Below are 27,263 nucleotides of genomic sequence, written 5' to 3'. Positions count from 1 at the left end.
ATCTCTATAAACCATTCATATACTCTAGGCAGCACACAGATGACCTATTTGTTAGGCATGTAAAAACAAATGAAACAAAAACAATACAAAAGTAAAATCAGCTTTCATCAATTCACAAACTAGAAAGAGTATTTACTTGAAGTTCCAATAAATACACTGAAACAAACACCAAACACGTCCAAGCGTAATTCATAGTATAATTATAACTGACAAAATGGATGAATGCACACAAGGACGAATTCAGAACTCTGCACTTAAACACCACAGCCTGTGACTCTGTTCTCAGCACTTCACGTCAAAATGTGCTTTCCATGGTAATTGTAAGATGTGCTAAATGCACTGTTTTCCAAAAAAACTTGCTTTATATCAACGCAAATGGCCTTCAGTGTTCCTCTGAAACACACTAAAACTAATAAACCAAAAGTCTCTCTGGCCATCATAACTGCAAGTGTCCTAAATCTGCTGACTTAGTCAAAAGGTTTTCACAGACTATTCTTTTCTTCATTTAATGAACACTACAGGCTCTCATCTGCTTTATGGGAACTTCAGGAGTTGAAAGTTCTGATATTACTATTTAAAAAACTAAAGGCTAGATTCTGCCAAATTCATCTAATTTGGTAGTATTTCACTCTGCCAAATTGAACGACAGCGGAAAAACGAGGCTCAACGTAAAGGGAAAACATTGCATACTTTGCGCACTGAGGATCTGACATGTCAAGCACATACAAGATACTGATCTGATCACAAACGACGCAAATCATCATATGCTGTTAGAGCTTTTGTCAAACACATGTTATGGAAGAAAATCTCAGCTGGTTTCAACTCTCAACAAGTATTGGCCCAATGCTGCCAATACTTGTTCCTAAAAACTGTCACAATTGGTCTATGTTTAGCGGTGAAGATCTTTTCCAGGAGGCTGCCGAGCTGTTTAATTTCCCATTGTACCGGTCTGAATTAGACCCTCAAAGCATATCCAGGACATTTTTAAATGCACTTCTGAAAGTCTGCGTATTTAATGTGATCATCAGTTTAGCTCTGATCGTTTATTTACTGAGGTTCTTGCCTTTATGTACATGTTCCTGATTTATTGATTCAATTGGCAGTTCATCACTTCCCCATGTGATTTCATCTTCATCTGCTTGGCTCAAGGGAGGTTGTGAAGGTGACCTAAAAAGGACAAGAAACAGAAGTAAAAAAGAACACCTTGAAATAACCAACACATTTAGAACCCAATAAAGCACTGCCAGAAAGCAATTTATAACTGCAAGTATTCTGGACTGGATCCATACCAGTGATCTTGAGACAGAAACTTTTTTTTTCCTTTTTTAAATTAATAATCGAGGTTGGAAAAAGATAATGGCAGGGAAATAGCTGGCAAGATATGAACCTACTAATTTCTTCACTGCAATTACATTTCAAAGGCAATGTAGCCCAATTGCATCCTGAAACAGATCTGTATCTTTCAAAATTCACTATGTATGCACTAGAACATCTACTTTCAATAACGAATTTTCTAGGTTTGTTGAACATGTTGGTAAACATATGAAGTATTTACATGCCAGAATGTCACTGTTTATGCCAAGACATTAACCAAACTTCCCAAAAAATTAATCAAAAGGGAAAAAAGTATACACACCTCGGCTGAAGCACTACTTCGACTGAGGATTAGAATTACCTAGCACAGAGATATGATCCCAGGAATTTCCAAGACTGAAACAGGTGGCTCACAGGGATAGCTAATACCTTGGTCAGGTTTATCTTTAGTTTTCCATATTTAATAATAAAAAAAAAAAATTCAAAGCACCCAAGTGGGAACAGATGAATCAGTGGACTATGTGGGCACTGTGCTCCACAAACCAGGAGAAATCACATTAAGGAAGCTTGTTAAGAGACAAACCAAAGTCAGTGTTTGTTGGAACATATTTTTCACGCTAAAGTACCAAATTGTTAGCACCATGCAAATTAAGTTACCTGGTGTTATCTGAACACATCTCCCAATTGTGTGTCACAACCACATACCAAGGGAATACATTCAGCCAGGGCATGGTAAACCATATTAATATTCAGGCAAATTACGACCTCTTGGATAACAAGAATGGACAGAGAGCAATTCAACAAGACATTGCACAGGTATTTTATGGTTTGTTTGCATTATGATATATCCCTCTGCAGAGTTTCACATTGTACACATTTGCTTTCAAACAGCACTAGAACGAAAGCCTTACCTTTCTGGCGTAACTTTTACTTCACAATGTTCTTCACAACCGTTTGTGTGTGTTGGCTAGTGGAAGAAATATTTCAAAACACAGTAAGGTTATAGTTGTAACACTCATCCACAGTAAATTTTCAACTATGTGAACAGATACAGGAAGTATTTCTCAAGGGGATCAGGTTCAAGGACATCGCTCTTTTAGACATCTCACTAACACTAAAAAAAGGAAGAGGAGAATACTAAGTATTTGGAGAGACGCTCTACTGAAAACAAAGACAAAAGCTCTCTTAAAATCCTTCCTGACTCATGGCAGCTGTAGCAGTATCTAAAACCTATCCAACAGACTTTTGTTCAATTCTTCAAAATCTTCAACGAGGAAAGTTCGACAGCGAACATAAATGCCTCATTTCTGCCTCCTGCCAAGGCACCCACAAAACTGGGCTTTTGTCTCTAAATAACAGTTACTCATATGTATGCCTTCCTCAACAGAAGTTGAAGACTCAGCAGAGAACAGGACCTTTCCATTTTCTTTTTGAAAAGGAGAAACTCTCCAAAGTGATTTATATTTATCAGGCTATCTTAGAACAGCTTCCACCTATCTTTTCAAAGAGTTTTACTTTTGGATCACCTAAAGAATGCTGGCACTGAGCCAGATTCCTGACTTTACTCTCTAGTAAGCAGAGAGAAAGCTTTAACAGCCAGGATGTGCTGGATAGACAGATTTGAAATATGAGATACAAAACCTGTACATCTAGTAAGTCAGTAAGGGGAGAAGAAACCTCACGTTGACATTTGGAGACAGAGAAATCTACATAGTATTCATCACAACTTGTTCCCTTGTTTGAATGGGAATCAAGGAAACTTCTTAGGCGCAATGCCTCAAATAACACTAAGAAGATATCATAGCCCTTTAAAAATAAACACATAAAAAGCTATTGGCTTTAACACCAGAAACAGCTTGTACTAGTTCCTTGCTTAGTTCTCTTGCATAGTTAATTTATCACTGAATAATTATACACTACCTCAAAAATAAATTTGTGTACAGCATTTACAGCTAACACTGACAAAGATGGTTTCATCGACAATGCACGTAAGATTATTTCCACAAGTTCTTTGCAAATAAAGAAAATAATATATTGAAAGAAAGTGTCTGAGACAGGTAATCAACCGACAAAGGTCTACCAGCTTCTTGCCAACTCACCTCTGAAAAATCTTCAGGTAAAGATGATCCATCACAGTCCGTGTCTTCAGACTTGTCTTCTGTCAGCTTCCCATTCACCTCTAGCAGAGAAGCAAAATCAGAAGACATAGAAAAACATTTTTAGAGGTAGGTTTCTCAAAAACAAGGCTTCTTTCTGCCTCCTTTCCATTCCGAAAGGGTGCACCTCTCAAATGTGCACCTAACTACCAAACTAGAAAGTAGTCAAGTGTAGAAGGCCTTAGATGCACATTCGCCCTTAAGAGCGTTCATGGTATGGGATACTCAGGACTCACATTCTCACAGACGTGAATGTTACACTGCTCTGGCACTATACGGGAAAACATGTGCCAGAGTAACTGAAAACCACTTTCAAGTCCCTGTGCTACCAGTGTGTTGTAAAAGGGGTCTTACTGTACAGAGAATCAGGCTTCAAGCTTCCTTCTTTTTGATTATAACACATGTGACAAAACATGAGGTTGCTTGCGTAGCAGTAACAATATCTGGGCTACGGTGTAATAGATGGACAGATTAGTGTCAGTAAATTGACAGGTTCCCATGTTAACTGTGCTTCTGCAGTTCAATCAGGTTTAGACCTCTAGTAGGCCCAAACCTGGATTCTGCGAGCTCTTTCTATTAACAAGCCCTCATCAAAACATACTGGATAAAATTCTACTTGCTGTAGCAATTCACTGCGGTCTTACAGGTTCCATGCATCTTCAACGGCAAAGGCCAGATTCTAGCCGGAAGAAACTGAAGTACGGGATCTTCAGTGATATTCCCCAACTTAGGTTCAGGCTTAACCAAAAACTCAACATTCCCTGATTTCTAGTGTAATAACATATGACAATAACCTAAATTGAAAGAGCAGCAAAAGGGTTGAAGTAATTATCAGTTTGTAAGGGATATCCTGAATTCTGGAGGGAACTTATAAAGCAGTAGCATCTTACTTGAGCACTCGGAACGTACACATGCTGTAACACCACACAGGAAAAACAAATCCCATTCCCCACTGAATTTCAATTAACAGCAACTGCAGCTGAAGACGCTGAATGAAAGAAAGGAAAGCTATACTGACCGAGAAAAGTGCTGAGCTCTTTGAGGATTACGTAAAAGAGACAAAGCAACTTGGCAAATTGCTCTGTTTTGGAGAGATCTCAACACCTTCCCAAGTTCTGCAATCTGCAGTCAATGAAACTTTGAAGCCTGATCGCACTTGCAAAACACGGCACCCAAGCATTAATTTCACTCACAAAAGAATTCTCAACAGGACGCATTCGCCCAGATTACTGAAAGCAAAATCCAGATCTACCAAACGAACTTCACTTCTGAACTGCATCTGAACTTCACTGGATATACCAATCATATAGCTGTGTTCTCCTTGGGAAACCTTCACTTCACAAATCATTTCAACTTCACCTCTCACTTTCACTACGTTAATTGCTTACTCAGCGTCTCGCTTCAAGAGGTATTTTCTTGCTAATGACTTGTTTTTTCCATGGCGCTCAGTACCTGGCAGATGGTCATCTGATGTGGCATTCTTGAGATGCAGAAGCTTCTGGGCCTCTGAAGTTGCATTATTGCGATTTAAAAGGTTCTGGGCTTCCTCATCTACAACATCCAACAGATATTGAACAACTTCATTGTGATCATCCTCATCATAATACTCATCATCTGGAACCTCTGTTTCTAAAACGAAATGGCATAAAATGACAAATTTTCACAAAAGAGGATGAGGAAAAAAAGAGGGCAGACACCAAGTAGTATTCTAAGACCTTCTTAAGGCATAAATTCTGGCTCTTATCATGTTTTTCCTTCATTTCACTCCTATATAGAAACTAATTTCTGCACATCTACTTCCAACATCAAATAATTCTTCCACAGCAGAGCACAGGACCAGGAGAGGATCTTCTAAAAATGACTGCCAGCCTAATACTGACTTCTTTGAGCCTATTCAGCAGGGCTATTGCCTTCGTTCTCATACTCGTGAAGAAAAACTGAGTAATGCTGCCCCAATCTCACCTTTTCTTACCTGATTTGTCACTGTGTTTAGAGAAATCTGATATCTGATTGGTAAAGGCAAGGGAAGGGACATCTCTATACCCTGTGCGATCCATTAGTCCTTTTGTTTGATGGATATTGTTTTCTGTATTTGCATGAGACACTCCTAGGATGCTGTTGCCATTTACCTACCAAAGCAAAGCACAGTACAAATTTTAGGAGGTTAGCATTTTATTTTAGCAGCAAGCAACCCTTAACCACAGGGCTCTACTTAGCAACAAATAAAAAAAGAAACACAGTAATTTCAAGTCTGTTACTCATCTGAGACAGCTGGGTGATGGGGGGGGGGGTGGAGAGAGGAGGCAGGATTCTACCTGTAATTCGGTAGTTTTTTTGGTCCATTACAAGTTTTAAATGAATTCCAGAAAACAAAAGTTGAGGAGCTAAAAAATACCCCATGGAGATGAAAAATCAACTACTACAAGAGAACCCAGGATAGTATTTCACATTTTTATTATATCCTCCATAAAACATACTGACGTTTCAATACTCTTTCTCCCATATCACACCATTTTTCAGAAAAGACAAGGGAGAAAAAAAGAAATAAAACCATCTGATGAGTGTAATATGTAAGCGTCTGCAGCCAACAGGAACAAAGTTTTTGGAATCACTGTCCTGCATCCTTCTCATAAGAAGGTTAGTCTTTCTATAATGCAGACCCAAGTAAAGAGAAGGTCAATTCCGGAGAGCTGTGTATTTATATTGACCACTGGTTACTCACATCAACTGACAATGTGAATTTGCACTGTTTGATGTTATGCAAAGTGAGGGGTTTTTTTGGTTTGCCTTTTTTTTTTTGAACTTGTATGAAGTATATTTTCTCTGGTCAATGGAAATGCACACAATAGAGTAACATATACCTTGGGCCCATAAGCATCAGTTGTCGTTTCTGTTTTACCACGGTGATCACCATGGGAACAGCCTAAACAAAATTGGGGTGGGGGAAAGAAAAAGACAACAACTTAACAGCGATATTTTCAGAGTGATTAAATTAGCCCCATCCATAATTTTTAGTAAAAAAAAAAAGAAGTTTATGTTGTGAAATGAGTTACATTTCTGCCTAATTACTGGGCATTGCCACACTAATGTGTCTGAGTGACTACACTTTATAATGACTGTATAATGGCATGTTAAGTTCAATGGGATCAGAGAGGATGAATGCTAATATAAATACCAGCGCTGAACAAAGTCAAATGTTTATAAATAGCATAATACACAGAGGAAACGGCTGCACTTCACAGGGAAACAGAACATGATCCCCTTTCCCTTGAAATGTATAGAATACAACTCTGCAATCGTCTATCACCAAATGTAACAATACAGTTAATGGTATACCTTCTCCTCTTCAACAGCCACGGGCATCCAATGTTTTCAGAACTACTTTTTAAATACATGGAGTACAACCAAAAGAGAGGTTTTGCACAAAAGTTACACAGATGTTAAGCTCTCTTTCCTGTCCAACAGAGAAAAGCTGTGGCTTTTTTTTTTTTTTTTTTTTAAACCATCCAAAATCTGTGTCCTTCTTCAAAAGAACATTCCCTACTTGGTAAAAAGAGTGATACTATGATTTAAAAGACTACCACCTATGTGAGATATCACATTCCTGGTAAAATAGAGACAAAGTGGAATCAGTAGATACGATGTACCTACTCTTTAGCGAAGTTCAAGATTTTCTTATAAATTATGTGCTGTTATAAGCAAAGATAGATCTACATGACATTATCTAAAGGTAACCTTTTAGCTAGTTGTGCACCTATGCAAGACTAGGCATGTACAGAAAAAGAAGTGTAAAGTGGGGTCTTCCAGAATTTGGTTACAGGGCTTGTTCCTAATCGGTATCTCCACTAATTATTTGAAAAAAATGGTGTAGTACAGTTGTAAAATATGTGAGCAATAATAAACTGGAAGAGTTGCAATAATTTAATAAGGTAAGATAAAAACTCAATATTATCTTGATTCATTAAGCAAAACATGAAAAACAAGATTACAATGAATAAAAACAAATATCAAGTGCCACATTCCAAAGGACAAAGTAAATTTTTAAGGTAAGTTACAACCTAAGCAGTGGCTCCACATAGAAGCAAACACAGGCAGTAAAAGGGTCCCAAACTACCCAAAAGTGGGTTTGTTTGGTCTTGATAAGAAAAGTCTAAGGGGAGACCTAAAGCCTTTCATCTGTAACAGATTGAGATTTTCATACTTGGTCAGAGGAAACAGGACAGAAGGGTGGGGGGACAGGGGGAGAAAGAGTTGAATTTACACCTAGAAAGACTTAAGCTGGATATTAGAGAAAAATGCTGAGCTACAAGAAACATGGAATCATAAAACGACTACCGTAGAATGCTTTTTAGCGGAGCTTTTAAAAGAAAGATCCAGCCAACATCTGCTGGAGCTGATCTCAGTACGTGGAGTTGCAGCGCAGCAACCAGACTGGGATGATCTCTTAAGGCCTATATCATTTTTTTCCTTCTTATGAACAGATGCATGTTACTTGCAATAGGTAACCAAGCAATCCTTACCATTAGCTTTCACTGACCACGGATTTGAGCTATCAGAGCTTTTGGATTTTGGAAGCACTGGTTGACCATCTCTATGAAAAGAAATGTTTACAGACATTTTTACGTAAGAAAAGAAAGAAATAAAATCACGTAGTCAGACATAAGCACATCAGTGTCTGACAATTAGTAAGACCACTAATCATGATTTCTATTAAAAGTGTTGCGGAGTGTTTAAAACACGCAATGTTAGAGGTTAAGCATTAGTAGTTAGGTTCCTGTTTCCAAAACTTAGAAGACTTCCATAGAGCCCATTTCATTCAAGGCTCTGACCAAATATTCAACCTCACAGTCTCAGGTTAGAGCTCAAAATCTGTAACTCTGGAAACTTTGCATCTGAAAATAAAACTCTCCATGCCTCCAAACAGAGCACACACCTAACATAGTAAGGGCAATGTTTTTCTTAATCAAAAACAGTTTTATTAAAACAGTGTTGGCGATAACTATTCCAGTGCACACAGTGTGAGGTAGGCAAAAAAACTGAAAAGTGCACAGAGAGAGTTCTACAGAAAAAGATATTTTGACCAGGGTCATTTGAAACATGTAAGCTCAACAGACCACGGAAAGTGCTAAGTACCTTTCCATTCCACTGAAGCACAAAAACTGAGACTGTGTGGCCCCTTGTGGTGTCAATCCTGAATAATGCGCTTGCTACTATCACTCTGGTGAATCAGCTGTCATGCCAGAAACATGTTTTACCCATATATTCATACAATCGTGTAAGAAACACAAAGTCAAGGGCAAGCATTTACTGCCAAAATATACCTGGTTGCTTTGAGCACCACTTTAGGAAGGGATGTTTCCAACATTCTTTTGGCTTCTTTCAGAGTCATTCCCTGTGTGCTTACTCCATTAATATAATGGATAATATCTAATGCATGGAAACTTTCATCTCTGGCAGCAGCTGATTTGGGGAGAACGTCACTGATATACACAACTTGGTAAAGGCTGTCATGACCTCCTGATAAGGACAGACCTGTGCAGGAAAAAAGAAAAGAAAATTATGGTCTTTCTTTGTAACCGACTTTTTTTTCCTTTCACAACTAGACCAAGAAAAACTTTTTGCGTTACAGCAAAAAGCAATATAACTTTGTGTTACCCAGCTCCTCCTTATGACATGTTAGAGTAATATCAGGCAGTAAATGAGGCAACACTGGCATTTTGGGTAACTCCAAAACACGTCCTAGCACTAATCTGACAGTCTTTGGGGCAGCTCGGAGAAAATTTACTGCATCCGTGTGACTCATGTTAGTGACATCCATGTCATTAACCTGTGAAGACAAAAAACAACAGAAAGCTCCTAGTTATGTTCCAAGTAAACCAGCTAGCACTACTGAGAAACTCAGCTACTATCGCTCCTATTGTTGGCATTTCACATTATAGGACAAAACTACAGATTCTTCATATGACAACAGTTGCAGCCAAACATCTTTGTCTGGAAGGACAGAACACATGCATGTAACTGAAGTGTCACAAGTGAGGAAACTTCATAGTCCAAATGTCAAAACGTGAAGCATATTCAAAAGGTATATAACTTGACTGTTCCTATTAAAAAAAAAGTGGGATGCTATACTTTTCTAAGCCAAGACCTGAAAGTCTGACTCGGAACCTAACCCAACTTGATACGTATTTGTCTGCCTTTCTTAATATTTAACAGCATTCAGCAGCGTTTCAAAGCCCTGATCTAGCAATGACTCACCCACACTCCCCACCTTATGGTCATCACTGGGACTAGTCACAGTGACTGGAAGCCCCTCATACAAGTTTGCACTGAATCAGAATACTATAATTAAGAACACCTCTACTACCTGACATAGCTACATAACCGTTAAACTCTACTGAAGGAAATTTCTTTACACTTATTTCCTAACAATACGTTATCCAGGGAAATTTTTTGAGGCTCCAAGTTGTCCTTTTCACAGAATTCCTGCATGTAGAAATGCTAATGCTCTCACTTTTATAAGTCGGTCCCCAGGTCGTAGTCTCCCATCGCTTTTGGCAGGATCCTGAACAATGTCATGAATGTAGCAGCCGATGTTATCATTTCCTTTGGTCACTGTAAAGCCCAGACTGCCCCTTTCTGACTTTGTCATGGTCACTTGGAGCTCCACTTCCTAGGGGAAGAAAGCAGCGCTTTACAATGTTGACCAATAGAAACAACCTGAACACTTCATCGCATTTATGACAGCTCGAAACATGCAACTGTTTTACCTATTTATTAAACTGGAACACAGCTCTTGATGGCACCAAGACACCTCTCTTGGCAGGCTCAGCAAAGCAACTTCAAGCAAGCAGCTCTCATGAATTCAGATGGACTACTCTTTTGCATGGAGCTAACCATGGGCCAAAGACCTATGCTCTAAACAAAGTTATGATGGCACACTTCAGAGCTGACACCTTATTTTATCCTCCATTAGCTGCCATACATTAAAAGGCTCTGCATTCTGGAAGTAATAAGACTATACTGGCTATATCAAGAACTATTCAGCTGAAGAAAGCAGCTGAACGTATTTTCCGACAAGAAGATACAGTACTACAGTTCATCTTGAAACTGAACACATGCATATGCTTTGTCCATTCTAATTTGCATTAATTTCAAATTTGAAACAAACAGATGTATCCCATTTGCACAGAAACTAGCACAGCTTCAGGAAGGCTTGAGAAAAACTTTAGAGACTAAGAGGACAGCATGTTTCTTCTCAAACTGGAGTACTGGATTAGAATGGCTTTGTAATCTGGAAGACACTGACGGTTGAGGGACAACAACACTCAATTTTCAGTCTTTTCAGTCCACAGACTGATAAGGTATGTGAGAATATGGAGTTCAGGTGGGTTTTGAACATCTCCAGGGAAGGAGACTCCACAACCTCTGCGGGCAACCTGTTCCAGTGCTCAGTCACCCTCACAGGAAAGAAGCTTTTCCTCATGTTCAGATGGAACTGCCTGTATTGCAGTTTGTGCCTGTTGCCTCTTGTCCTGTCGCTGGGCACCACGGAGAAGAGGCTGGCCTCATCCTCTCGACACCCTCCCTTCACATACTTGTACACATTGATCAGATCACCTCTCAGTCTTCTCTTCTCCAAGCTGAACAGGCCCAGCTCTCTCAGCCTTTCTTCAGAGGAGAGATGCTCCAGTCCCCTCATCCTCTTTGTAGCCCTCCGCTGGACTCTCTCCAGTAGCGCCACGTCTCTCTTGTACTGGGGAGCCCAGAATTGGAGCCACTACTCCACATGTGGCCACACCAGGGCTGAGTAGAGGGGGAGGTCATCTCCCTTGACCTGCTGACAACACTCTGCCTAACGCCCCCCAGGATACCTTTGGCCCTCCTGGCCACAAGGGCGCATTGATGCCTCGTGGTCAACTTGTTGTCCACCAGCACTCCCAGGTCCTTCTCTGCAGAGCTGCTTTCCAGCAGGTCAACGCCCAGCCTGTACTGCTGCAGGGGGTTCTTCCTCCCTAGGTGCAGGTCTCTGCACCATTCACCACAACCCTCTGAGCTCTGCCATTCAGCCAGTTCTCCATCCACCTCACTGTCCACTCATCTAACTCAAGCTTCCTGAGCTTACCTATGAGAGGATGTGATAGGAGACAGTGTCAAAAGCCTTATCTGCTGTCCAGATAGACAACATCCACTGCTCTCCCCTCATCTACCCAGCCACATGGACACATGGATGCTTCTGTACTCACAGAGTAACTGATTATGTAACTATCTAAACTAAATAAGCTCCAATTCTGCTTCTACAATTAAGTCAGATTTAGTGTTGACAGCCTGGGAGTACATATTTCATGGAAACAGTGATGCATATAAACCCCTCAAGCCTAGACAGAAAATATCTGCAAACATTGTTATGAACAATCATAGTCCAGTGATTACAAATGGCACACTGTAAAGTATGTGGATGCCGTCTGTAAGACGGCATTCTGTCTGCCCCAGTTTAGTGCAAATATAACCTACAACTATTCCATCTATAAATCAATATCCATAGCTTCTACGTACTGACTCCTAAAACCATTTCTGAAATTACTTCCGACCAGCCACAACAATAAGTACGTTTATGTCACTGCACGATAGAAATAGGAAATTACCGGCTCATATTCTTCAGCATTTTTTTCCAACTGACTGAATAACGAAGCCATTCCTCCCACGTGTGGAGTCATCTCAGGAACAGGTCTAGCATACGAGTCATTTATTAAAATCGATGTGGTAACATCAGGAACAGTTCTACAGGTTGGGATCAGTGGCAAATCCAGTGGCAGATTGCTACGGATAAACAAGTAAACCATTGGAATGCTTTTAGCATTACAGGAATTAGTCTTCATCATGACTTAAACAGAATTCTGCAAAAATTCAACAATTCGTTTCGCTTGTATTTAGGTACAAACCCCAGTACTTCTACCAGTATATCAGAACTCAGGGTAGGATCAACTTATACAATGCAGCTGTTAGCAATAAATGAATATATGAACCAATATTGACTTCACATACAAATACACATTTAAAATAATTTTAAAAAACTCTGTATTTCCATGAGTAGGACCAATAAAATTGTTTTTGTTAACATCATCTGCAATGCTACCAGGATCATTATGAGTAGCATACCTGTCCTCAAACTCTGATTTGCTAGGAGTCTCATGAGCAGCATACAAGATGGTACAAACAGCCTCTTCCTGACTACTGTGTGTCTCGTACTGGCAATGTGCTTCTGTCACAGCTTCACCAGAAGTTTGATACGGGGCAGAACTCCAGCCAGGGTCCAGCTGTGCTTGGGAGTCTATCACCTCCTCATCACCACTCCCGCTGCTGTCACTGTAGCTATCTCTCCTAGAGGGAGATTTTAGCCTTTTCTTGCTCTGATCAGTCGTTTCGTTTTCATCTGAGCTGTCACCCTGTTCTCCATTTGATGGATCAGAAACTTCTTTGCTGACGTCTGGAAATACTTGTTGGGGTGAATGGATGGGAGTCTACAGAGAACAAAGACACTTAATGCATCAAACTTCAGTTTTGATGATTGGAAAAAATTGCAAAGACTGCCTAAAATTACTAAAAACAATTAGCAAATGGTTCCTTCCATTTATATGTTGTCTCACTTGGGTGAATGCACCATAACACCGAGCTCAGGACAAATTTGCTAATACAAGCATGCAGAACTTCCAAACATACACTGCTAAGCAACTGTAAAATCATCCAAGGAGAATAAATATACCCTTGGCTTTACTCTTGGGAAGCCTGCTGACAGATGCCTTGACACTCTGCCCAGTAGTCATCCAAGCAATCACCGTGACATCCCTTGCAACCAGAGTACACTGATGATGATTAGGGTGTAGCTGAAGTCAAAATAACCTCACACAGAAGGGAAGCAGGGAAAGTTTTAGGCTAAAAGCTTAACAGACAACAAAAACTATGGTAATTTACACCAGCTGGGGACTGTTCAGCCAAATTGTTAAGTTCAGTTAGAATCAAGGACAATCATTTGTCAATGATCATATAAACCTAAGAACAATGTGTCAGTGAGCAAACACAAAGTTCTAAAGCATCACCTATGCTTCTATTGTCTAATTCTTGTGTTCATGCATTCACCAATCTGTAACACTGTTATAAACAAAAACTGTCATTTGCTTACCTATTTATTTTTCAGTATGTCTGCTACTTTATTAAAATCATTCTGCACTACAAACGGTTTCGTTATAAGATTAGTTATTTGTATCAGTGTTTTATTCAGTTGGGTATCTCCTTTTCTTGCTGTAATTTTAACTTTAAGCTTAATACTTGTAAATTTAAGTTTCTGTGACGATACATGAACTGTTTTTACTGTTCGAAAATGAAATTAAAACAACTTAACAATTGAAGACTTTTTTTTCCATACCTTTTATACTTTCTTTCCTTTATTATGGAAATCCCACTTTATAGATGGGAACTCCTCTCTAAATTCTATCCCTATTCTCTTTTGCTGAAATATAATTGCCATTTCTTTATAATGTCCTAAAACTGCATTCTGCTCTTTGAATTTACTTATTGGAGCATTTTGAAAACGCGTTTTGGGACATCTCTAATTTCCGCTAAGTAAATCGGGTAATTCTTTTTCCCCAAGTTCTACATGCAGTAAAACCAAACAAACTGGTGTTTTTTCTTTACATACCTTACAGGAAAAATCTCTTTTCTATTTGAGATTGACTCCTTTTCACATTTCTGTGAAACCTGCTGGACACTCTTGAGGGATTAACCACAGAAACCACGTATGAGCACCTCTCCCCATCCCATATTTCCATCCGGAGTTACATTTGATTAACTAACCCACCAGACCAAATAAATGAACCTTCAAATAATAATTTAAAAATATATACATATGCCAAAGACCTTACCAACAAAGAAGGATCAATGTCTGGTAGTATCCCAGGTGGTGGCCGACAAAGGAGAAGAGAGACTTCTGGAGATGTTCCTCTCAGAGCAGAGATGACTTCCTATGGTCACAGTTAGATTCAGTATTAGACACAGACCCCAAGGCTTGCAGGATTTGTATGGCATGAGCTTAACTACTAAGACAGACAGCAGAAAGCACAAACCTGCTGGGATAAACCCTTTAGCGATGCCCCATTCACTTTCAGAATGACATCCCCAACTTCTATTTGCCCACTTTCTGCGGCGGGCTGCCCAGGGAAGAGCTTTTTCACCCTCACAATAGTCGAGCCCAATTGCTCCGGGGTAAGGTTATCTTCACGGCAGAAACTGAACCCAAGACCTGAGCTGTTCTTCAGCAACTTTACCTCAAATGTGTTCTCTGCAAAAGAAACAGCAACAGATGACTTCCTACAGCATGTTATCTGTAAAAAATGCAGCTTAGACTCTGACTTGGGACATTACAGTGCACACTCTCTTCCTCACAAGGTTTTCCTTTACTTCCAATTTACTGAATACAGACATGTTCAAAGCAAGTTAAACAGGCTTAGCCAAAAAGCTAATTGTGACATCTCAGTGTGCTGGCTTGCCCCTGACAACACCTGCACTACACAGAAAGCCAGGGTATCTCAAAAATACTACTCTCTGGGAAGTCTGTAAGGGGCGTGTTATAGCAGAGAGTGGAGTGACTGATCACACATTTGCGACAGCAGCAACTGAAGTTCACTTAGGGATCTGGCAGGCAGGATAAACCTCACACTTAGGTACCGTTCTTGCACAGCCTTCCTCATCTCTGGTAGCGATAAGTCAGCATGGTCCCTCTGAAAAGCAAATGCAGTACATAGAGGGAAAGCAAAGGAGCTGCTACCAGCCACGAGGAGGGCAGCGCTCTGTCACCTCTGGGGCTCACCTGTTGTTTGGGCCACCTTAGCAAATTCAGGAACACTAAAGGGTTTCTGCAGCAGTTTCCCTGTCTGGGTAGGCTTCCCTCCCCTTTGACAGGTCTCCAACAGGAGGAGCTGAAGGATGCCAACTTCTAGTCAGCCAGACGCTTCCCCCTTCTCCAGTGCCGACCCCCCATATAGTACCGCCTTCTCCTCTCATCCAGGTCTTCATGCATCTAGACAAGAGCAGGACCTAGAAGAGCTCTCATCTACATAAGAATATTTCAGCCTCTATTTGGCACCTCTCCTTAACAGTACCAGAGTTAGCAGCACCTCTTACCCCAGCCTTGCTAAAGCCCTGACCTGCAAGGCTGGAGAAATTGGGAAGCATCAAAGAACAGTGAAAGAGGAAATAGTTAACAATCACTAAACTGAGTTACTGAAATATCAAAGGAAAGCTTCGAAACAAATGCAACAGCACAAGGAAAGAGACTGCATTATGTGCAGAAGTTCGGTATAAATTTCTACCAGCTCTGTCTCCTGTTGTTCCTTCTACTCTACAAACGATATAACTGAGAGAAGAATTACAAACTCTAGAAGATGCTTTAAAGGATCAGACATTTTTCCTACATGATCTAACCTGCAGTGACAAAGCTGTACTCTTTGGCATTTGTAGTTTTTGCTGTTGGTTTCTCCTGAGGCTCGCATTGCCCCATCTGATTTGGAGGTGTGCACTGTGGCGTTACTGGAGCGTGAACTTTGGATACCGAAAGCTGCCCTTTTTCCAATAGCAGATGCACCACCTAAAGAGATGAAACATTCTCCAGTTAATTGGCACAGGTCATGGAGACAGTACAGTCGAGAGTACACACTTCTTTCTAACCTGTGAGTGTCCTAAATTCTACAGTAAATAACTTTATGGATACCTCCCTCCATCATAAATCCTTAATTCATTCATTATTTTCAAGGCTGTGAGTGACAAGTCCCAGAATACACTGACCACCTTGTGAGATACTTGCCAATAGAGAGTCAAGAAAGGGTTTTCCTCAAATAAGGCTGTAAGGGGTTAAGAGGCGTCAAAGCGACTGCCATTCTTATATGGGTATAGGGAATAGATTTTAAAGCATTTTACAAAGGGTAATTAGTTCTTAGCAGCTCTGGATGTGTGCATTCACTGGTTATTTTCAGGTTTGTATGTACTTTTGTGTATGAAGCAGCAGCCATGAACAGCACTATTAAACGAAAAGACATCACTGGCAGAATCAAGTGCTATCCAAAAGACCCAATCCTCAAGCAAAGCCAACTCCACAGCATGTGAACACAGCTGCACATATGGAGGCCCCTGTCTCCCCAGTGGTTTGGATTCAGGACCCGACTGGAACATGCTACACGTGGTTTCCAGCCCACGTGGTCTGGGCTATTCTTCACGTGAAACCCAGGGTCAAGGTAAAAACGCACAGCACGTAGCCCTCTCAGCCCGCATAGAGGCAGAATGTGGCTAAGAAGGGCAACAAGACCCAGGAAGCCAAAGAATCTGAGACAGCACACCTAAAACAATCAGGAAACCGTGAGAAATTCCGGTCTTCAGTTTCCTCTACCTCAATTCACTCATGAATAACTGGTTTGCTACAGACAGGAGGAGAAAGAACAATCGCTTACCTGCCCAGTGTTTCTCAGTGTTTCTACAGCTTGCTTATGGGTAGCACCTTCCAAACTAATCCCATTGACTGAGAGTACACGGTCACCTAGAAATTAATGATGAATAACTAAGGAAAAATTAAGCAGGACATCTTCTATAAAACATATATGGCACACAGACACCTTCCGTTACTGAAGAAAATCCTCCCACCATCCCACACTCTGAGGAAAGAACAGGACTTCATAACTAAACCGTTTTGGGACAACCCCATGTCAAAGCTGGTGCTCCCTGTCAGAACACTGTTCCAGTAACAAACCCAGAGTCTTTATTCAAAACAAATCTTAGTCTATGCTGGGAATTCACATTTCACTAAGGAACGAGTGTTGGCTTACAAACGAGAAAAGCCATACCAATTGCATCCACTTTCTGTATCAAGTTACCCAGCATGCCAAGTGAGAAGGTCACAAATACTACAAAGCCCTTCTCTCTTCACAGCTGGCACTGAGAAGTGTTCTCCATTAATACAGACTGCACTAGAAAAAAGAAATGCTCCTGCAGCGTCTTTAGTATCTTTTCCTCCAAAATCTTAGCAGCTTTCTGTTGGTTCTGCAGTTGCTCTATATTTTAATATCTTTTCTTCTTCTTCTGCAGAAATAGCTATCAAGTCTCTAGCACTTAACGTTTATCGGCCATTCATGTTTTCCATGGCCCTTTGAAACGCTCATTAGTGTTTCACTCCACTTCAGTGAGACAATATTTAAAGTGACACACGCAGATGCAGTTTCTCAGAGAAACAGCTCTTCTCCCCAGTGACAAACGAGCAAGTTAAAGGGGGCAAACAGAGTTTCTAGCTTCTAGGCCTCAGGGTCCCTCAAGTCCACCACAGACAGTTATGTGAATTCACTCATCTGTTTTTCACGTTAAGAATCCCCACGGAAAGAACTAAAATAATACCTTTTTCTATTCTGCCATCCGCTTCAGCTGCTCCCTTAGGAATAATTGCTTTCACATAAATACCACCATGCCTTATGCTAGTGTTTACACCACCCTAAACGGAGAGCAGAAACATGATTTGTCAGCCTTTTTGCAGCTAGAACGCTTAGCACTTAAACACAGCGGCACACAAGGAAAGCTATACTCAGGAAGCACTTTGGTTACTGGCATGTAAAAGCAACAGCCAAACTGTCCAAAACAAGGCATGTTTTCACATTCACGGGATTTACTACAAACGAAGCTGGCGGGGGGGGGGGGGGGGGGAAGGCTATAAAAAGACAATAGAACACAACGCAACTGCCCACAAATCAAACAAGTGTCCTCGGGACAGAAACATGTTCACGCTAGAGTGGAACTTACATGCTCGCATGCATATCAAAGCTCAGAGATTTGTGTGAGCAGAGCATGCATCAAGAGCCACAGCAGAAGATGCATACCCATGCAGTGTCCTACTCCAATTCGCCCTCTTTGATGTAACATGAAACTAAGGAGTGCTGCTTTCTCTCAGATCATAGAAGTTTGAAGGTCTGAGCCGGAAAAAACTGCTCAAGCTCAAATGGCATTGCTTTTGGAGGGTCTCAGCCCTTCTGGCTCACAGACCGCTAGCACTGCACTACCGGTGCTTCTCCACAAACTCGGAGGGAAAAGGGAACCCAACAACACGTTAATGCGCGCTTCAAAGCGCACTGTATGACATGTGAAAACTTAAAACACAGAGCTAATTGTACACCTCTTCTTTTCATCACTGTACAGGATGGCAATGCAAAGGCCAGAGCGGAGGCTGAAAAAGGAAAGCACAATGAAGATAACACTTGGTCATCCTTTAAGGGAGGTCTTTGCAACGGGTGGGATTTTCTAACATTTTCTACAAAGCTAATGTATGCAAGGCAGCAGGCTTGCTGCTATTCAACAACTAACTCCTCCTGCATCATTATGCCTCCAGCCATCTGAGATTATGAACTCTGCTCCAAAACATTATCAATACATTTTAAAAATTCTTCTAAGTAAACTTCTCTTATTGCCGATATATTATTTATAATATGTAACAGGGCAATGACCCAGTTTATGGACCCAAAATTTCTGTAATACAAGTTTACTTCTCATCAAATATTGCAAACGCTTTGCCTACTTCCTCTGTCATACAGAAAACATTTTGTCTGATGGGACAAAGCAATACGACTTTGGATAGACTGGGATGTTGAAAGAAGAGAGTTTCATTTTCTTCCTCTTAGCGTTGAGAAGTTACATGCCACCCATGCTCCTGTCCCCACAGCCACACTTGGGAAAAGGCTGACTTCGTTTCAGGTATAAGCAGTGAAACTCACCAGCTCTGAACTACAGTTAACAGCTGCTCATTGTTGACATAGATATGTTATTTTTCCAAGTTACCGTATAGTTTGGTGATCAATCAACTAGAGATAAACTTCAAGTATTAAAAGACCCAAATCTATTTTTGAAAATACAACAAGAACAGGAGCAGTGAAAAACCTGTGCGTCTCGAGTATAAAGCATTCACTTTGTCCCTAGAGGGCTGCTTTGCAGTATAGCTGGCCCAAATGTAAACTACCTTCAAAATTTTATAAACTGATGAGAAATTAGTCCATTAAAAATACATTTTTGTCTCCTTCCGCAATAGCCTTGCAGGAAGGCAGTGTCAATCAATCAGGTCTCATTTGGATTTAAGTAGCATTTTTGCTTTCTGCTTTTTAACCAGCAGGGGGAGAACACAGATCAAGGCATCTGTGGAACTGCACAGCTATTCTTAGGTAACATCCCACACCGCTGTCCACGATGCCTATCAGTAAAGGTCTTATTTCTTTGTGCTACTCCCTTGTAAATTTGAATCACCTCTCAATATTAGGTGGCAAGGGACAAAGACTGTCTTTCTATTTGTACTTGCAAAGTAACTTTTGCGGGGCTCCACAGTAAATCAGCAAACAAAAAGGGTTACTTAGAGGGGAATGACATGAGAAGGGCTTTCTGTTAATATTTTCCAGCTTTTGTAAGATTGATTATACACCAGTAAAACTACACACTGAACAGTGGCTCCGTAAAATATTTTGCTTCCTTCTAGTGTAGCAATTTAACAGGTTGCTGGGAGTAGAGAAAAAGAGAAAACATCTAAAAACCTTGTCAAACAGTACCGTGACACTTATTCCCAAGCCGTTATCTTTTTTGGCTAGTTCAACCTCAAAGATATCTCCAGGTTTAAGCAGTGTTGCAGTAATCTTTTTAGAATTCGTTTTGGTTGCTGCATTCACTGAAGATTCCTTTACAAAAAAAGAAAAAGCAACAAAAAAGAAGAAAGGAAAAGGATTTTCTGTTAGATATTTGTAGTTCAGACCCTAAAGGGTGCGTTTGAGTCAGATGCAACCAAAAGAAGTCCATACGGGAGAGCACCGATTAGTAGGAAAGATTCATAAGGTTCGCTGCTTTAACGCTTCCGCTGCTGCAGCTGAACAGGTTTAGACCAGGAATAGGCTCGGCCTTCAGCGACCAAGTCTCTACTGTCCAGCGCACCTGGTCACGAAACAAAGAATTCATAATACTGAAAACTCAAGAGTCTGTTGGATTAATTTGCTGGAGCTGCAAGAACTTCACTGAATCATCTCCACCAGCTGAAAGGAGGGATCACTACAATTTAGGAATGAATGTGCAGTACTTGGCACTGAGTACTTTTGGAAAGGTGAAGCAGCAAGCCATCTCTGCTCAGAGCACGGCTGACTGCCAAATTTCACCTGACGAGTATAGTTTTACAGGAATTAGATTAATCCCAAAAGACATGAAAAGGTAAAGAAACTTATCTGTAGAGATGGTCATTAGACTATGACTACACTGGATCAACATACTGACATGAATGCAGATTTTCTACAGAATCAACATGAGCACTACACATGCATCCCAGGGCAGAAGCTGCACCTAGTGAGACATGCTAATGTCGTGACCTAGTAAGGTCATGACACTGGTAAGCTGGAAGCATCTCACTCAGGACTCTTCCATGCAGCCCTTAAGTTCTTTGAAACTACAGGCATGGTTTTTCTCCGCTTACTTTTGGACAAAATCATCCATTCATGAGAAAAAATAGAGCATGACTTGATTCTTGTGAACAGATTATTGCCATTTCAGACTCGCCATTTCAATTCCTTTAGAGTTCAAAGCTGCATCTTTTCTCATTTCAAGGACCATAACTACTAGCTTTTGAAAATATGTACTACACGTTAGTACTCAGAGCATCTGCAATTTGAAAGATAAGCTGCTGGCTAGGCTGCCCCTTCCTCCTTCCCTCCCTCCCACCCCCTTTCACCTTATTCACACTGAAAGCCAGCTATTTCACTGTAATACTGATGGGAAATGTTCATATGAAATACACTATGCCTTTTTAGCTGCCTGTTGCTCCTGACTGCTGGAATATGTTGCTTCATCCATGTCAGAATCCCCTCGGTCAGAATATTCCACAGACTCCACCACCCCAGGCCTTTTAGTTTTCGCTCGGGCACTGTCAGATGAGGATCTTCTCTTCTCATTGGCTCCAGAAAGCCCAGACACAGAATCACTGTAATGCTGAGGATCCTGCTGGGCTCTACCACTTGCGCGTTTGCCAAAGCAGCCAGCTGTCTGGCTCTGAGACAGGCTAGCACTCTCCGTCCTGGAGTCCTGGGAGCTCATGCTTCCGTCCCGCTTGCCTCCCGACAGGCCAGACAAACTCCCTGAGGCAGGCCTCTGGTGACCCCGTGACCGGCTGTGCTCTTCCGAAGAGGACTCTCCCTCATTGTCCTGCACTGATGATGGCCTCCTTAAGTAACCTCTTGTTCCATTAGTGAGGTGCGCAGGGTGAGATGATGCTGAAAACCAGGAGACAAGACAGCCAACAGTAAATGCCAACCTCTTATCTGCGGTAGGACACACATTCTTCAGCTCTTTAACCAACCATGTAAGGATTACCAGTTTATGTCATGCGGAACGCTTTCCAGATAAGGTGCCACCAGCATGTCCTCGTTATAGTTTATTGTAACTTGCTTAGTTTAGCCTCAGAACACAGTTTTAAGCAGATAATAGCTGGGATTGCTTACAGAAGGGACTTAGGCGTGGTGTTTTAAGGCTAACTCAGTTGCTTAGACATATGCTTTACAGGAAACACAGAAAGCACTTTACAAAAGGCATTAGAGAAGACAGAGCACTCGAAACTCAAAGAATAAATCTTCAATAGTAACGTAAGGAAAATTTCTGCCCGTACCTTTGGATAGCTTGTCCTTGGGCTGAGAGATAACAAGCGTCACATCTTCAGGCGCGTTCTCCAGAATTTCTAACGCTGCATGGTGGCTGACACCCTCCAAACTCATGCTATTCACAGATATTAGCCGGTGTCCTGCACAAAAAGGTTTGTTCGGAAACCAGCAACACAGTATTTACTTTTCAGCCTTCAGTGAGGCTGTGAAAGCGTAAGCCTGAAAATCCCTGCACAATGTACAGACTAAAAATTACTCCAGATCAAAAATTACTAATTGAACTAATGCTAGAAAAAGGACGCCTATTAAAAAAAAAAAGTATTTCCTCTTCTTAAATCTGCCAAACTTTTGCGTATTACAATATTTTTTCTGACTTTTGTCATCCACTTCTACCTTCTCTTCTGACTTACAGAAAACGGATACAAAAAGGAAAATCAAGAAGTGAAATAAACAATGTACAGTTCAGCCTAAGGCACAGACTAAAACAAACACGCACACTAAACAAAATGAAAACCCTTTTTTTGTTAGAGTAGTCTTAGGCATCACCCATTGACAGGATTAGGTTTGCTTTTTCAAAAATCAAAGTATGGGTACAGAGATTCAAAAATCAAAATTTCAAAGCACCTATCAAGAGGTAATAGCAAATAATATCTTTTCTTCGTAGGTAATTTTCATCTTCTGTTCCTTCACACTTTCTTTCTTTCTTTTTTTTTTTTTTTAAATTCAAACACAAACTTTTAGTTTCACAGTGTTCCACAAGGAAGTATCACCAGTTTTCAAAAGTTATCAAGAAGATAACTGAAGGTTGGTATTTGTAATTTACACCCACAGCCGTAGATGAAAATGGCACTACTGAAAGATGTTCATTCTTTCCTTTCATGCATAGACCTCTCCTTATTGACACGATTTACCTGGTTTTAGAGATCCTTCCAAATCAGCTGGCCCTCCAGGAATAACTGAATGAATAAAAATTCCCAGATCAAGCTTTCCTGTCTTCTCTCCACCAATTATTTGAAAGCCTATTAAAAAGGGAACCAAAGCATGCAAATATGTCAGTTTTCAGAGACCTGTAACACATTAAGTTAAAGACTGTATTTCAAATCAGACAAAAATTTAGCTGGTCTAAAAGAAGTAAAGTAAAAGAAAATCTTAAAGAAGTCCACCTGAAAGTCAATGATAAATAAAAAACTAAGACATCAAAGTGGTCAGAAGAGTTTATTTTGATCAAGCTTTATTGCATTCATATTTTTTATGCAATTCAGGCTTTGTCTAGCTGCCTTCTGGAAATCCCCAGCAAGGGCTAGAGAAGGCAGTGACAACAGAAACACACACACACACCGATGATGTTATGTGTAGATTCACTGACCAGATGAAAAGTATTTTCTCTTACAGAAAAAAAAAAAAAAAAAGAAGTGGTTTTTCTCTTGTTAGGTGCTTCACTTAAATATCTGACCTTGGCTTTAAGAACACAGTTTTACAAACCCCAGTTTTCTGTATTAAATATGTAAAAGGCTTGTCTTTGCATTTGAGGCTTCCAGTCCACTTCTGCAAATTCTACCAGGTAAATCTGGGAAGAACGATCATGATTAAAAGAATAAATAAAATAAAAATTTAACAAGTCAGTACTTCTCTACTCAAGTTGCAGCAGTAAAGTAACACAGATGGTTTGTTGAAGGAAAAAAGGGTACACTTGAATTTTCTTTCAACTTTGATCAACTCTAAAATACTGTGCAGGGTAAATGATAAATACTTTGATCTTGTAGGCTTTTTCCCCTATTTAAATTTAGATAATAGTCCTATTTTGAGTGACAGAACAACTTCCTAAAGGACACCTCAAAGAGCCTCCCGACAGTGGGACTGATATCAAGTTATTCATTACTCGCATAGGGAAAAATTGTGTGGTTTTATGAAAAAAGTTAGTGGTAGAAAAAAGGAATGGAATCTAAATATCTTGTTTTCCAGGTTCTTTTAACCTCAAATTAATGTTCCATGCAGTTCCTGGCTTCAGAACGTTGACCATCTTTAAAGCCTCAAAGCTGTTACAGCTGCGTGGTGTGCACACAGACGCAAGCCTTGCATCAGAACACAGAGAAAAACTTTAAAGGACCCAACTCTGGGATGATCGTTTCACACTGTAAATATTATCTTTCATTTACATATGGAAAAACTGAGAAACAGCCTTGTTTAACGTCACAGCAAGTCAGTAGCAGACGCTAGCAAGAGAACCTCGGCTTACTGCTTTCTTCAGTCCTACAATAAATACTTAAAATAACAAGAAAGTCTATTTTACTTTTGGCTTCTATGTACAAACAAGATTTAGTAATAATAATAGTTTCAAGTAACTTACCTAAACCCAATTTTTCATCCTTTTTCAAGTTCACCAAAGTGATCTCTCTTTCTGGTGAGGAAACTCTGCTCTGCATTGTTTGCAGAGAGTCAGCTGAAAAGTCAACATTTCATGATCAGACACTAACTGAATGCATTCATGATGTTTTAAGTTTGCTCCTAAGTTCTATTCCATAAATAAGGCTACCCCTCTGAGCAGTGGGTCCAAGTTTAATCCACCCAAGCCATACCCAAACTTCAAAATTCTTGTAACTCACTCCATCCTCAGCAGTTAAAATCTTGTATTCCTCCCAAGGAAAGAACTGTCTTAAGCACAGTCTCTTGGAGCCTCAACAAGATTAAGCCCTACTGGTTTCCAAGTTATTGGGCTCTGTTCAGGAAAGTATTTAGACCTGTGTTTATGTGCCCTGCTCAGGGAGGAAGGACTTAAGCACATTGTTAAAAGGGAAACTGAGGCTTACAGTGCTCTCCTAGATCAGGGCTACTAAGATCAATGAGTTCCCCCCCCTCCACACAGTCATTTTCTGCACCCGTAAGCCATGCCAGTTTGTTCCAAAACAAGCAATAGTAATGTGATGTTAAAGAACACCAAAAGCCTTATCTAAGCAACCAAGAATGTTTATAGAAACAGTTCTCTGCTCAGCAGATATACTAACAATTGCATCAGTGACATAACAGTTATGTGATATTGCATTGAATACACCAGGTGTGAACACAATCTACTGCTAGTAGCATTGGCCACAAACAAGCGGCTCTGCGGTGCCAGCTTTCGAGTGTGCAAGCACACATCACAAAACCACGCAATTCCAACATAGTTATTGCTAGATATGGATTTACATTTAAACTGACAACAGAAAGGATTATATGAAGTTACTAAAAGGTTACTCAATGAATTCTCTTAATGATGATCCTTCCATAAAAGGAAAATCAACATCAGAAACATCTATAAAAAGGCATCTTGTTTAAATTTACTTCCTCATCTGCCACTCTGAAGGCTCCTGATTTTGCTGCTTCTAAAATTTGAGTATCCTCAAAATAGATCTACGCTACTCTTGAGAGTTCCCAATAGGCTGAAGTAGACTCAGGTACTTTAGAGACACCGTAGACCAATTTGGAAAAAAATTCCCCTGTCCAGCACTTCAGAAAATCCCCAAATTCTCTTGAGGTCTGAACTCAAGAATTTGTTACCTAGAAGAGATACCACTTGCTTGGTCAGCCAGAGACCACGAGACAGAGATGACGAACAATTTTGTTCATACGATTGACGTGCCCAGCTGCTATCCACTGCTTTGGAAGAGCCTGGAGTTGCAAACATACCTCCTACTCAAGCTGTACTTGTACTACCGTAACTGCTGTGCTAAAGAGCTTTATTGCCCACAGATTACTGTCTGACCACTTTTCTTAGAGAATGGCTTTCCTTCAGATCTGTGCACTGAACTGACTGCATGAGTGCTCAGCAACGTTCTCAACCGTGCGGCTGGGGAGCCAGAGATAAACCACTGGCAGCAACACCATTTGCCAACTCTGGAACACATGGGTAGAGGTTTGCCATAAGCAGAACAGGCACTTTCACTTCCAGAACAGCAGAAAGCTACTGTATGAGCCCGTTTGTATGAGCAGAAAATACTGGTGCAAGAGAATATGACAATAGACTACTGATCCATCTGGAAAAGGGATTTTATTCTCCAAACAAAAACAAAAAAGCCCTAAAGAGTAATAAAACTAATTAAAAAAAAAAGATCACCTGGGGCTCTACAGAAACATTAGTCACACAAGTAAGGGAAAAGAGCTTTTAAGAGCATGGCATTTTAGGTAACAGCATCTTTAAAGTCTCAAACTAAACAGATGGGTTACACACAGAGGTAAAAATCTCCCCCAAAAAGCAGTCCACAGCACGTGGATTCTGTGTTTAGAAAAAGGTCCCATCCTACAAACTAGGAGAGCTCTCTGATTAAGAAGAGCTAAATAAATAGACAGGATAGGTGGAACAACGAAGCACCGTTTCAAGTAAAAATTAAAAGTAACTAAAAAAATTAAAAGTAACTTACCACTGTCTTTCAATGGCGTTGATGATGGAAGATTTCCAGAACTATTCATGCTAACGCCTGGGATGTGAATGCAAATATTAGATATGGTTAGCAACACTTCTATTTGTTTCTTTTTAAATGAAAGGTACCAAGAAGTATTTCAGGCTTTACAGAGAGTATGCATGCACTCATTCTTAATACGACCTTACTTATTTATTTAAAAATAAGTAAATACCAAAGCAATTTTGCTTTGGCAAATCCTAATTACTCATGGACTTTGGTTAGTCTTCCAAGTTCAGATGGATGCTAGCTCATGCAAAAGGCAAAGAATTAAAGAAAGGGCAAAGGCTTGGCTTTTATGACCCCTCTTAACTTCAGATAAAATTAATGCAGTGTTAAGAAACCACAAAAATCAACGACGAACACAATTCGACGAATACGCCTGACTTAATAAACCAACACAAGAACAACCATTTTAAGACTTTGCACAGTAATAAGTATTTGTACAGTAACAAGAAACTTGCATTAAGTATCTCTGTTCAAATTGGTTTGCGTAAAGGACCATTATTTTCTTCAGCATGATCAATGCCAAGAAACTATGGCTCTACTTTAAAGAGGATCAAATAAATAACGTACTAAATTATGGAAATGAATAGATAAATTACTTCAAGCTTCTTCGCAAAGCAGTCATGGAGTTCTCAAATCTTGATGTACACCTCTAAACCCTA

General features: G+C 40.3%; 1 protein-coding gene across 6 annotated transcripts in view; it reads right to left on the bottom strand.

The window, feature by feature from the left end:
* Positions 1-27,263, bottom strand: part of PTPN13 (protein tyrosine phosphatase non-receptor type 13) — a 132,350-nt gene that overhangs the window by 6,000 nt on the left and 99,087 nt on the right. For 4 of the 6 annotated variants that reach the window (XM_068941443.1, XM_068941441.1, XM_068941444.1 and 1 more), the window contains 23 exons: positions 26,557-26,613; positions 24,510-24,602; positions 23,074-23,181; positions 22,171-22,302; positions 21,312-21,778; positions 20,066-20,206; positions 17,898-17,991; positions 16,964-17,049; positions 15,945-16,107; positions 14,588-14,802; positions 14,387-14,485; positions 12,627-12,988; positions 12,113-12,287; positions 9,982-10,140; positions 9,126-9,297; positions 8,792-9,002; positions 7,991-8,061; positions 6,332-6,393; positions 5,443-5,599; positions 4,923-5,099; positions 3,414-3,493; positions 2,226-2,281; positions 1,064-1,167 (listed from right to left, as the gene is read on the bottom strand). In XM_068941443.1, coding sequence (XP_068797544.1) covers positions 1,064-1,167; positions 2,226-2,281; positions 3,414-3,493; positions 4,923-5,099; positions 5,443-5,599; positions 6,332-6,393; positions 7,991-8,061; positions 8,792-9,002; positions 9,126-9,297; positions 9,982-10,140; positions 12,113-12,287; positions 12,627-12,988; positions 14,387-14,485; positions 14,588-14,802; positions 15,945-16,107; positions 16,964-17,049; positions 17,898-17,991; positions 20,066-20,206; positions 21,312-21,778; positions 22,171-22,302; positions 23,074-23,181; positions 24,510-24,602; positions 26,557-26,613 — 3,441 coding nt within the window. The remainder of the gene's footprint in view (positions 1-1,063; positions 1,168-2,225; positions 2,282-3,413; positions 3,494-4,922; positions 5,100-5,442; positions 5,600-6,331; positions 6,394-7,990; positions 8,062-8,791; positions 9,003-9,125; positions 9,298-9,981; positions 10,141-12,112; positions 12,288-12,626; positions 12,989-14,386; positions 14,486-14,587; positions 14,803-15,944; positions 16,108-16,963; positions 17,050-17,897; positions 17,992-20,065; positions 20,207-21,311; positions 21,779-22,170; positions 22,303-23,073; positions 23,182-24,509; positions 24,603-26,556; positions 26,614-27,263) is intronic. The other 2 variants (XM_068941440.1, XM_068941442.1) reach the window with 1 other exon arrangement.

Source organism: Struthio camelus, chromosome 4 (genome assembly GCF_040807025.1).
Source record: "Struthio camelus isolate bStrCam1 chromosome 4, bStrCam1.hap1, whole genome shotgun sequence".
In the NCBI taxonomy this organism is placed as follows: domain Eukaryota; kingdom Metazoa; phylum Chordata; class Aves; order Struthioniformes; family Struthionidae; genus Struthio; species Struthio camelus.
The sequence above is the reverse complement of the archived record's forward strand: the minus strand, read 5'-3'. Positions and strand labels throughout refer to the sequence as shown.